The 13,797-nt window shown below is 42.3% G+C and overlaps 1 protein-coding gene across 1 annotated transcript in view; it reads right to left on the reverse strand.

Annotated features, from left to right (window-relative positions):
• CRIM1 (cysteine rich transmembrane BMP regulator 1) overlaps positions 1–13,797 on the reverse strand; it is a 530,601-nt gene that overhangs the window by 59,241 nt on the left and 457,563 nt on the right. Inside the window, exon 11 of the mRNA XM_075267494.1 lies at positions 9,197–9,406. Within this exon, the coding sequence (XP_075123595.1) occupies positions 9,197–9,406 (210 nt within the window). The remainder of the gene's footprint in view (positions 1–9,196; positions 9,407–13,797) is intronic.

The raw sequence follows: 13,797 nt of genomic DNA on the forward strand, positions 1-13,797 counted from the left end.
GCCCAACGTGGAATACCGGTATATAGTCAAATAGTAAACCTGCCCCAATAGATTTATAATTGGAAGAGGTCTCTATACTTTGGAACTGACCATTCAGTTATCGGTACGTATACATAAATCTTGGTGGATTGCTGGACAGTAATATTATTAGCAGCAATAATGTCCTCAGAATCAGCTCTGTGGCCCCCTACTCTTCCGTAATAGGTTAGAGACATAAGGAATTGCCAAAGCATTCGATCTTCATGCAACGTGTCTATAAACATCACTATTGGCATTTGGTGTCCCTTTAAAGCTAAGTATCTTCCGGATATAAGGAGAAGTTAAGTCTCTTTTTACAACTGGCATCGTTTTTTAAAAATTTTTTCCCACTGAGGTCAGAAGAAAATCAATAACCTTTCGCTCTGAGCAAAATTTCTGACACTTCTCTGAAACCAGGGAACAGTATCTTGTTCAGCTCTTGCAACTCTTCTTATCTACATTTCATACACGCAAAACAGAAAATTATATAAGGCCTGTAGCCATGGAGATGGCTGCAATAATACTGAAAAGGCTTGTAAATTACTTATCGTCCCTGATCTCCTCATCACGAACAGCAAAAACTAGGATTTAAAAAAAAAAAGAAAAAAAAGTTTATGCAAAATATCAGCTGTTATAATGAATCCTGCTCGAGCCTGATTTATGTAAGATCCTCTAAGGCTTTATTCAGATTTCTACATTTCTCGCGGATGTACAACCCCAGTTGGGGTTGTACATTTTCGAAGATAAGGCAAAAGTACATCTCTATAAAGGCCCACACTCATGTAACAGAAAAGTTGGCAAAACTGTCAATTTCACCTGAACCAGCCTATCGTCTTGTGCCACTCGACAGATGAAGTCAAGTGAAGGATCAGGCCGGATGGATTTCATGTCCAATCCTTTTGTTTGTCCCCACCAGGGGTGTCTAACGTCAGCCCCTCCTCTGAAAACATCTGCATGCGTGATCAAACTGAACATGTATATGGAACGTAGAAAAGAATAGCAGTTGTCTAATACAACTCAAGGTGTATGAGCACGTTTAGCGATGCCGAATATAATATTAAAGGTGTTGCCTGCTTTGAAGGAAGTCTATCATCTCTCCAAATATATTGAACTGTCACAGAGAACATTACAGTGATGAACAAGTTAGCTTTATTATATAGGTCACTTTTGCAGATTTCGAGAAAAACAATCTTAAAGCAATGCAAATGAGGTAGTTGGTGCTTTGGGGGCGGGCCTTCAGGGGTGTGGAGCTTGCAAACGAAACATGACCTGAATGTAAATCAGGTAAACGTTGGCAAATTTTAACATTCCCTCTATTAGTAAGTTTTTTTTAATTTGAAGAATCCTTTTATATGAACAGTATTGTAATAAACTGGATAACCCCTGTAACGTAGGTTTCCTACATTTTAATATTGATGACCCAATCTTAGGATTGGTTACCAATATCAAATGATCACATGATTTAAGGGTCTTGGTACTCAAGAATAGCTGTGTACATTGTGTGGTCACTGAATAGTATTGCAGTTCTTTCCCATGCACTTTAGGATAGGTTCACATCTACCAAAATTGCATGTCTTATGGTTAGGAGGTTCATATACACAGGTGATTGACATCTATTAGTATTACCGTATATACTCGAGTATAAACCGACCTGAATATAAGCCGAGGCCTCTAATTTTACCACAAAAAACTGGGAAAACTTATTGACTTGAGTATAAGCCGAGGGGGGGAAATGAGCAGCTACTGGAAAATTTCAAAAATTAAAATGGTCAGAGTTTTTGGGTGCAGTAGATGCTGGGGAAGGGGAGGGGGCGATTTGGTTGTCTGTCTGCCCCTTCCCTTTTTCCCTCCACTTGGAATTCAGCCTGGCTGAATATAGGGTATCTGCAGTGCTCCTATTAACCCATTTCCGACGGAAGAGGAGCATTGCAGATCCCCTATATTCAGTAGACCGGGCACTGTCAGACACAGGGATACCTAATGTGTTTGTGTTTCACAGTCATTTTCTACTTTTTATGTATTCTAGGGAAAGGAGCGATTTACAACTTAGATTTTTTTTAAAGCTTCTTTTTCCCCCCACTATTTTATGGGACATTGATATTACAGCTGGTCATAGACCCCCCCTCCCCCTAATTTTTTTTTTTTTGACTGACTCGAGTATAAGCCGAGGGGGGCTTTTTCAGTACAAAAACTGTGCTGAAAAATGTGGCTTATACTCGAGTATATACGGTACATTTATGTGTGTGTATATATTACTGGCCTGCTACTGTCCTTATTCTGTGTATGTTTCCATTCGGCATGTTACATCTGCCCTGCTGAAATCAATTTATGACATTCATTAATAAAATTTATATATTTTATGTAACCTCTTTGGAGTAGTTTGGTGCGGCTTTATTTTTCTATTGTTTTGGTGTTTGTAGGTTCACATCTATGCCAGGTTCTCCGACGTTCGGTTCAACCTGAATTATGGAAGGCCGGCCACTAAAACAGCGGTTATCTGCAGACCTTATAGACTGTAATGAGGTTTGTTTTCATACTTAAGGTGGCAGAGCAAAAAGTCCTACGATGACTTTTGGCAGTTTCTGTGTCCAATGGAGACCCAGAGCAGATGTGGCCTTAGCCTAAGTTGGGCCCCCACCAACGTGATGCGAGTATACAGCTTAAGAAAACATAATTCACTAAAAGCACTATAAAAAGATTTAGTGTTTTTATTTTTCTATCTCAAGGCTGAGCACGCAAGGTATATCTATCCCTCAATGCTTCTGCAACTTTCATTTGCAAGAAATTAGCATCCTCATTTGTGTCACAGAAACACATTTCCATTCTACATGGCATGTAATGTCATGTTCTCTATTAAACAGAATATCACAAGTCAAGGAGATCTACCGGTTTGCTCAAATGTCAAGGGCTTCACAAAGTTTTCTAAAGACATCAGATTATTAATGGATCAGTAATGGGCCAACCTTTCATACTCTGCTTCAGAACTATTCCTTTCATGAAGCCAATGGTCAAGAGACACCGCGATTCACGGATCTGCCCTTGAGTGCACCGCTGACAGACCTGGCCTTGAAAGGAACATAAAAAGTGAAACTGGTCTATTATAAGGCTCCTGACACATAATCCTACCATGGAGAGAGGACTATCCACTGCCCTTTCATGTCCTGCGCACTTATCTTGGTGTTCATAAGATTCTGAATGACAGTCTTATAGGAAAGAGCACAGATCTTGCAATTTAGCCAACAGAAAAATACATAACATGTAATTCTGAAGCCTCAATTTCATTTTGTATACAGTAATTGAAATGTACAGTATGTAAGAGATCAAAGATCCACAAGCATTTTGGACACGGAGATTATGGAATAGAAAAATTGTTCGGTAAAGTGCAAAAGAACTATTACGTTCTTTTATAGGGAGGAATGAAACAACCTTAGTAATAGTCCTGATCAAAATCTATTGCTTTGACCGCACCGCTCCCAAGCAGAGCCACTCTATGTGCTTTATTACGTACTAACACAATAAACCAAAGCCTGTAAAGTATAATCCTGTAGTCATTGGGCCAACACCAGGTCGCAGTTCTTGCCTAATTTAAGAAAGTATGTAGGGAACACCTAGCAGGGAGTAAGGCTGGGGTCACACAGGGTTTTTTGGAATGGATTTTGACACGGGAAGCCGCCTCAGAATCTGGACCAAAAACCGCCTCCAGCGGCTAGCCGCGACTTCCGCTCCAGATTAGGCCTAAATGAATGGGCCTAGTAGGGAGAGAGTGTCGCGATCCGGATTCCGTGGCTGATTCAGTCGTGGAATCTGTGGCAAGAAAGGGCAGGTCGCTTCTTTTTTCCACGACTGTGAAGAAACCGCTTGCGGAAAAAGGAAGTGAACAACTCCCATTGTAGTTATGGGAGGCGGATTCTGCGTCAAAATCCGGTCCAAAAAACCCTGTGTGAACCCAGCCTATGACTGCAGGGTCAGACTACATTGATTCCTAAGAATGTCAGACTACATTGATTTTGTTTGTAGTCTGTTACTACGGAAACACCTAGCTTGGCATAGGAACTTCAGACTCAAGTTCGGCCCTCATGACGCTAGGTTCACACTGGCGCCCGGAGTCCGTTCTCAGCTTTCCATCTTCTGCATTCAGAAGACAGAAAGCTGTCAGACCGGGTCCAGCCGTGAGAGGTGGTGAGTGTTTTCTGCTCTCTGCCGCGAAACCGTTTTTTTTAAAATCGGACACAGAGTACTGCATGTCCGACTCTGTGTCCGTTTTAAAAAAAAACGGTTTCGCGGCGGAGAGCATAAAACGCTCAAATGAATGGGTATGAGAGAGTCCTGCAGGTTTCCGTCTCTTGCTCTGTTTTGTGCAGGAAATGGAAACCTGCAGAACGGAGACCGGGCGCAGATGTGAACGAGCCCTTACTTATACAAGCTATAATTGATTAATATTAGCTTTATGCATGTTACTTAGGGCTCTTAGGCTTCTACATTTTTTATCTTGTTCCTTCCTATTACCAAAGACATCAGAATTACAAAGTAAAATAGATGCAAATAAAAACAAGCAAACTGCCCCTAGCAAACAGCTCTCATTTCAAACGCGAATTTTAGGAAACCTAAGTAACCATCTGCCATAGGCAAAACCGCTATGTTGTATTCTCTAGACTAGTTTTCATATATGACACTTACATCTGTGGGTATAAAATGACTCAAACTAATCCCCAAAGTCTAAGAAATTGCCCCGAATGCCAGTAAATATCTGCTTACAAGTCAACTAAAACACGTAAAAATATTCCTACCCTTACTAATATATTCTGCAAGTTTAATATTAAAATTTCACTCAGGGTACCATGTGGACGTACCCGCTAAAAAATGTAATCTCAGAGTAGACATTGGAGACACGTAACCATGGCACGTTCCTAATGATCGCTGCAGAGATATAGATCTGAACAAGATTTTCGACATGGATGGAAATAATCTTTCTGTATCCGGCCCAAGTAGCTCAAGCCAAATTGTCTGAATTACTTGATTAATTTTGTCAGACTGCCTTCCCTTAATCCTATTTTTGTTGTGCAGCCTGTTTTAGACAGTTGGAATGGTTTCATCCAAGTGGAGCAGATATCACAACCTTCTGCTGTGCCAGCCTGAAGCCTCTGTGTGAGTTAACCATCAGCATTTGGTCCTGGTGTACAAAACAGCACGGGGCGCTTGCAGCACAATGGTGGTATAATAACAGCTTATTAATAATAATTAGGTCAAGCGTTTACGTTGCTCATTTTATTATGCAGCCGCAGATGGTCCTCATTTATCTCCGTTAGGACAGGTGGCGGAGGGCACAGTCAGATTGCAATTTGCAGAGGCACTCTTCGCATAAACCGCAGCATAATGCCACAGGTCTCTTGTAGAAATGTGGGGACTTGACAGCCTTTGTTTGCCTCATTTGATTTATAAGGTGCGATTATAAAATGGTGCTTATTTGACACATAATCTAAAGGCAGCGTTCAGAGAAAGTTATTTTCTGCAACTATTGAAAATAAACTGACAGAAGAATTGCTATGTGGCGCGGGCTTGAAAAACAGCAGCTTTCACTATCCTGTGACCTTGGACGAGTCCCGGAAAGCTGTTGCGTCTTCCGTATTTCATTGGCATTGATTAATAGCACCTCTTGTTCCACTATCTACAGTGCTGCAGCTACCTCTGAAGACAATCATTATTAACACAACAGCTTCAGATTCTATTAGAGGGAACGCAATGTAAAAGAGGCTAAATCCCCTTTGTTCTGCTGCTTTAAGGATTCAGCCAAGCTCTCGGAGGAATCAGACTGTGCATTGACATAGCTAATACTAAGTAAGGCAAGGCAGCAACATTAATCAGTCTATCATTGTTCTCATGCTTGTGGTTTCTTTCACAAGTCAAACTGCATTTCAAGTGATCGCCAGCAAAGATGAATGGAGCTAGATGACGTTCTGTCCGGCTTGCAGTATCTGCTGGTTTGGGTTATAGAAGAAATGTCTAATTTGATGATATTGTAGATAGCCTAGGGATTACGTCTTCAGTAAATCTAGCTGGTCCATTGAATATCGAAAAGTTATACAATTTTCTACTTTGGGAATCAGTTTCTCATCAGTTTTCGTATTCAAGGTATATGCTATATAAATAAAATGTATTATTATTATTATTTTTATTATTATGGTACTATTCCGTTATCGGGCCAGCAGCAGCGCAGTTCAGCAGCAGCTTTCGGGACAGCAGTTCAGCAGCGGGAATTACAATGACATCCGAGGACTGCTGGCCCGATGCTTGTGCCCAGTAACCAGTACATCGATGACCCCCCTCCCCCATCCTTCTCCTCCTGCCAGTGCTGCCCCCCAGCTCTCCTTACATCTTCCCCGTACCCTCTCCCCGCCACACGACTAGGCCTCACCTCAGCGCTAGTACCGAGACCGAAAGGAAAGACACCGGGGCTCAATCCAGGCCCTGACAAGAAACACGCCGACTATAGGAACGGTGAGCTACAGCGAGCCGGAGGGACAAACTTTCTGCAGCGTCCGGCGGCTATCTAGTAGCATTCATTGCTCAAGATTTACGGTGAGGCCTATTACAGGGAGAGGGTACGGGGCAGATGTAAGAAGAGCTGGGGGGCAGCACTGGAAGGAAGAGGAGGATGAGGGCATCGATCGATGTACTGCCTACTACACACAAGCACGGCCTCTATCATCGGGCCAGCATCGGCTTAGTCATGTGGCGGGGAGAGGGTACGGGGTAGATGTAAGGAGAGCTGGGGGGCAGCACTGGAAGGAGGAGGAGATGGAGGGGGGGTCATTGATGTACTGGCTACTGGGCACAAGCATCGGGCCAGCAGTCCTCGGATGTCATTGTAATTCCCGCTGCTGAACTGAACTGCTGTCCCGAAAGCTGGTGCTGAAATGCGCTGCTGCTGGCCCGATAACGGAATAGTACCATTATTATTATTATGCTAGTAATTCTATGGAACTCATCATTGCTTACTTTTGGGGGATGGAAATCCCATCTGGTCCTTTGACCATCATCACAGAGTTGTATGAGAGAGAGGGAGCTGCTAGCTATACTGTAATAGTAATAAGCTCAGGACCCGTGTGACTGACACAGGACTTGGTCAGATTTCTATTCATTTTTAATGCAAACGTTGCAAGTTGCCATAGAATGCTGCAAGCCAAGATCCTGAAAACTGCCTGGAATCCATAGAGAAAGAATACTGGGACGTTTCATGACTTTTACCTACCTAATAAATAACTTTACAGGAGTTTTCTGTGACTTTTATGTTTTATGCACGATCCTTAGTTCTGATCTAACTTTTGCTACCTCTACTAGCAGCTGAAGGAGCCTCCACAATGTATGGAGATGTGCCTTGTTAATAATATAGAGCTTCAACCAGTTGTACAATAGGTTGACTCTCACCTCATTGAGATATTACACAGGGATCATTTCTCATACTAACCAACCATTTAACAAGGACCTTCCATGACTGCTAACACAGGGCATATTATACATCATTACAAAGTTGAGTATTTTCTCAGTTTTCCCTGTAGGTTCCCTGGTTCCAGAGTTATTGGTGTGTTCGTTTTGGCTACAGATATCACTGTACTGCCCCCTTTCCCTACTGCCCAATTGATGACGAATTGTAGTGGCCCCCACCCCTGGACAGTACAGTGATACCAGTAGCCAAAAATAATGTCAACAATATCTCTGGAATCAGGGGGCCTGCATACAAAATTGAAAGACTGACAACTTTGTAATGATCTATAATATGCCCTATCGTAGAGGAAAGGAAATGTCTTCTTTCTGTTCCTTTTGGAATAGAAATACTAATTTGGCAATTAAATCCGCATCATGATACTAGACTTTTTAACTGAGTCATGCATGATGTTAAGGATGCTGCCCTCTAGAGGGTGGTGTACAGAGTGCACTGTTCTCCTAATTACATCTTGGAGAATAGATTTACATATTTTTTTACCCAGAATCCCTAGCGGAGCAGGAATGACTTGTAAGTCTCCATACTGCCTATGTAGGCACACACTCTCCCTGATGTGTACGATTCTTTAACATGAACATTTAAGAACAATCAAACTAGAGACCACCGTTTCCCAACCCGTGACTCAGAAGCCAAATACGGAACTTTACATTTGGATCTCCAAGTGGTCCTGCGTTCAGATACTATTGTTCGGTATTGGCACCAAGCAGGTCATATCCATACTACAGCTTCTCATATCACTCGGCCAACCTTTAGCCATGTTAAGTGTAGCAACCTACATAAAGTTGGGAATCTCTACTATAGAATACAGTATAAACCCCCAAACCTCATAGGCCCATTGCTTTAAGTTACACAATCTTTAGTCACAGTCTAACAATCCATTTCTCGTGTTACTAGAAAAAGTCATACAATATTATATCGGTACGGTAAATACATAAATAGTATAGATATCTTTTACTATGATTGGAAATATGATTACTACTATAAAATCAATAATAAACCATTTATATTGTACCCATAGAAACATGTTCTGGGATTGCCACTTACATTCTACAATGGGCATTTATTGCTGATAAAACCAATTCTACACAATAGAAATCCAGTGGATCAGTCAATAATGATGACTTCCACACAATAGACTGAATGTGTATAACTCCGGCCGTAGAAATAATATGATCTGCCACTACTATAGACAAGATATATGCCCTATACATTATAGGACATTACAGTGAATAAAAGTAGAAAGGCTGGTGTATTGTAAGACAGAGAGCAGGTAAGAATTATATCTCTGAAATCCCAACTTCGTCATTAGAACTTCATCATCTCACGTAGGCTAATCGATAAGAACAGAAGAGGTCAAACACTAGAGGCACTGTTTATCAAAAGCTTTCTAGTACGTCAATCACTTTTTTTTCTCATGCTCGGTTTCATCAAAGGATTAGATGTTTGTTATCAATTTTTTAACATCAGACACACTTTATTAGCCAAAGGGGGTTTCAATCACTCCCAACCTCGAACAGATCTTGATGATTGAAAAGTTAAAGGAAAAGAAAAGCTGTGAACCTCAAACGCACAAAAAGGTTTGAATAAGGAATCTGACAAAGAGATAAAGCAAATAATATCAGTATCCCTAAATTGTCAGCGGAAGAAACCAAATAAGCTTGTGATATTCGCAATTACCTGGACACGAGGGACAGCACTGCCCGGGAAGAATGGTGGGGTTGGCACAGCCAGGAACAGGACACGTTATCAGGGCACACATTTCCCGTCCATTGTGGCAATAGCATTCACGGCAGCCATCGTGCCAGCTCTCCTCATTCTCGTGACGTCTTCCATCCATTGACAGACACGTGCCAGTCAAAACTGGAGGTCCAGCGGATGAAGCTGCTTCTGCAAGGGAACAGTAACAAGATAATAAATGTGCAAAACAACTACAAAATCCTTACATCCGAATAATGGTGCAAGAGAAGCTTCATAACCATGCATCATTCTAGTACCTAGTATGCTTGCTTACTTGTGAATCGTGAGGTTCCGCTTTAGTTGTAGTTTCATGATTTGCTACCTGGTTCACAACTGTGTTCGGTATTCCATTTGGGAAGTCCGCTTGGGGACCCCCCGAACGGAAACCTATACGCATTAAATTACGGTTAGCTATTATATACAGTGCCTTGCGAAAGTATTCGGCCCCCTTGAACTTTTGGCTTCAAACATAAAGATATCAAATTTGAATTTTTTGCGGAAGAATCAACAACAAGTGGGACACAATTGTGAAGAGGAGCGAAATTTATTGGATATTTGAAGCTTTTTTAACAAATAAAAAACTGAAAAATTGAGTGTGCAAAATTATTCTGAATACTTTCGCAATTGAAGGCAACAAAATGGACCTAAGTCCACAGACAGGGAATCCGCGCTCACTGGTACGTAGAAGAAAGGCCAGGTTGACAATCCAAATGGACAGAAAACCTTTTATTGGTGTCATAAAAAGCAAAAAATCACAATGTGTATCGGGCCACTTAAAGGTCCTTTCTCCAGTGCAAAGTAACAGGTCACATCGGGCCAGACTGTTGTGCTTTTTAGCACCCCAATAAAAGGTTTTCTGTCCATTTGGATTATCAACCTGGCCTTTCTTCTACGTACCAGTGAGCGCGGATTCCCTGTCTGTGGACTTAGGTCCATTTTGTTGCCTTCAATTGTTTTCTCCGATCCTCGGTGTCAACAGGTTGAACCGTTGCGACCCTCACCTTGAAATCTACATGCATCAATAGGTGTTGTGATGAACACAACCCCACAAGGTGAGAGGCCATCTGGTATTACGACTGTATCTAAGATATCTCAATTTCATCCAGCCTAATACTACACTTAGTGCGCTTGGTGTCTCTCCCCTTTTTGAATACTTTCGCAAGGCACTGTAGACTATAATGGGGTCTGTGTGGTTTCCGCTCAGTGTCCTCACGAATCACGCGGAGAGAAAAGTGGTACAAGCAGCACTTTTCTCATGCTTAGTGTGGAAACCAAGTGTATGGGATCCGTGTGGTTTCTTAGTGAACCGCTTTTTAATGCATATTGGTTCCCGTTCGGGGGTCCCTAAATGGAATACCGAATGCAGATATGAACCCTTACAGATTTCAGAACAAGCAGACATGCTACAAATGTAGCAAACTGTACTCCTTTACTTGGATTCTTTTATCAAGTATAAGAGTCGACAATCTGTTCACCAGGATTAAAAGGCCAAATGCCAAGGGGTCCTGAGTAGAGATGAGTGAGTAGTACTCGATCGAGTAGGTATTCGATCGAATACTACGGTATTCAAAATACTCGTACTCGATCGAGTACCACTCGCTGTTCAAATGTAAAAGTTCGATGCAGAACCAGCATTGATTGGCCGAATGCTATACAGTTGGCCAATCAACGCTGGTTCTTCTCCTACCTTTAGAAGTCTTCTCCTTGCAGCGTCCCTGTGGTGTCTTCCGGCTCTTCATTCACTCTGCCAGGCATCGGGCCTGGGCAGAGCCGACTGCGCATGTCCGCTTGTAGTGCGGACATGCGCAGTCGGCTCTGCCCAGGCCCGATGCCTGGCAGAGTGAATGAAGAGCCGGAAGACACTGCAGGGACGCTGCAAGGAGAAGACTGCACGGAGGATCCAGCCCGACCCTCACTCGTGGACTTGGTAAGTATAATTTGATCGAACGTTGCCTACCCCTGAAATGAGTATTTTCCCCCCATAGACTATAATAGGGTTCGATATTCGATTCGAGTAGTCGAATATTGAGGGGCTACTCGAAACGGATATCGAACCTCGAACATTTTACTGTTCGCTCTTCTCTAGTCCTGAGTATTTCAGGTGTCACTTTTAACTTAATCCAAGTCTTCAGGAAATTTTGTCCAGTTTTCAAAAAGGAGCGCATTATAAATTACGCCTACATAGATACTCCAACCAGACCACAACCATACAGACACAAAGTAGCCTAGCAGACGCGGTGAAATAGTCAGGATTTTAGGCGCAAACAATATTGTACATGGATAAAGTGTAAACTATAGCATAACTAAATGTCTAATCCACAGTACAGCAAAGCTCCCAGGTAGCGGTGGACAGTCTGGACGAAGATAGAGTCTAACCCACACAAAAATAGGTTAAATTCTCTGAATCAAGGAATTGGTTTCCCCTTAAGAAAAGTAATTGTAAGTAATTCAGTGGGAAGAAGATGTTAGCCTAAAACATGATTTAAGTACTAGCAGATGGATATTTCCATTCACTTGTATGTGCTCTATGGATGATCTCCGGAGGCTGACTCAGCAGTTTATATTTAGAATTCTTATCGATGCCCAAATCATCTTCCATCTCGCTGCCAACCTGGCAGCATTAAAGTAGCTCACAGCCACCTGCAATATCGGGCTGTTTAAATGATACCATCTGCAGTCAGAGGGTTTAAAGCATGACCAGCGGATGCCAGATGTAAATCCCATAATGAAGCTGCACATATGGTTTTTACTTATGTACGCTACCCCAAACTGCAAGATAAACATTTACCACAGACTCAGTCTGGTTTCCAAAATATGATCAACATGTGTAGTATGTTAAACCTGACCTTTCTATCTCCTACTGCCACCGGCGTAATCATGAGCGCCGCTTATTGCCAGGGCCTGTGGGCTTTGTAGTATATGAGGCACTTGCTAATTGCTTTTTACCATCTTGTTCTTCGATGAAACACTAACTTATTGTATCCAAAATGTGCTTTTCTAGCTTCAGACCAGAAGGAGGGAATTATGGTAACACTAGCAGTCTCCAAACAAGCCTTTCCAGAGAGGTAAGGGGATTGTGAGAATGAACAGAAATATGGAATAAAAATAAAATATAATCAGATTCAGCAAAGTCTGGAGTGAAGAAACTCCCGGTAAATCAGCAGTAAACCGGCAAGTACTAACAAGCAGATTTTACCAGGGATTTCACCTTCAGACTAGGACAAGTATGCTGAAATAAATTCACAGCGTAAGGAATTAGCAGCACTTTCTTTAAGGGATTTACCAGATCTTTTTATATTATTATTATCCTGGTGACAGTCACCACCAACCTAACAGAAGGGAGTGTAAGAGCACCAGAAATAGAAATGCTGCACCCATTTTGCTGTGGCCTACTATATAGATGAATTGGGTATACAGTTTTACTGTAAAACATCGATCTTTTAATACTTAGGAGTCCAAGAAGTGGTCTTACGGTCACACCTGCGTCCGGTCTCTGCTTTCAGATTTCCGTCTTCTGCCAAGAGAAACTGGACAGGAGACGTAAACCTGGCGGTCAGTTTTCAAACCCATTCACTTGAGTGGCTTGAGGCGTCTTCTGCCTCTCCGCAGTGAAGCCATTTTTTTTTGTACCCGGACAACAAAGTTGGACATACAGGACTTTGTGTCAGTTAAAAAAAAAAAAAAGGTTTCGCCGCAGAGAGGCAGAAGACGCTCACAAGTGAATGGGTTTGAAAACTGACAGCTGGGTTTACGTCTCCTGTCCAGTTACTCTCAGCAGAAGACGGAAACCCAAAAGAAGACTGGGCACAGATGTGAACCCGCCCTCAGCTATCAATCTAAGTATTGATACCCACTGAATTTTTAAAGGGAATCTGAACCCAGCCCTGCAGATAGATAAATGGTTCAGGTCACCTGAATCAGACAGTTTTCCCCTTGTGAACCTATGCCTCCGCTGCCAATACATTGCTATTTTGTTTACAATGCAAATGAGCTCTTTGGGGCAATGACAGTGTTGCAATTGTTGCAAAGGGGTAAGTGGCAATTCTTTCACTTCAGTGGCAAAATAGTGACAAAAATGGCAAGAACTGCATAGACTGTACAGCATGACAGTTACTTTATCAGACCCAGTGCCATGCACGGTACATAAAGCAGGCATGCATCTGGAAAAACTGGGGGGGGGGGGGGGGGGGGCAGCATTGGTGTTTATCTGTGGCTGGTACTGAAGCGGTCACATGACAGCGGCATAGGAAAAGATTACCTATCTGTCAGTGTAGGGGAGTGCAAGGCTGAATTTTACTTAATTGGGCAAATACCTATCAATTCAATTGGAGTCATCACTGAAGCACTGGATCACTAGCACTCTTAGGATATGGTGGTTGGCACACAGATTTAGACCTCTAATCATAGATAATGATGAGCACTATAATGTTGTATATAGTGCTGGCAATGCATGGCCGCCACGTCTTGATTCTCCCAGTGGCCACAGCTCCATTGTCCTGTTTTTCCTTCTCTTCTGCCGCTTGTGTCCTTGTGTACATAGG

Source organism: Leptodactylus fuscus, chromosome 3 (assembly GCF_031893055.1).
Source record: "Leptodactylus fuscus isolate aLepFus1 chromosome 3, aLepFus1.hap2, whole genome shotgun sequence".
Classification (NCBI taxonomy): domain Eukaryota; kingdom Metazoa; phylum Chordata; class Amphibia; order Anura; family Leptodactylidae; genus Leptodactylus; species Leptodactylus fuscus.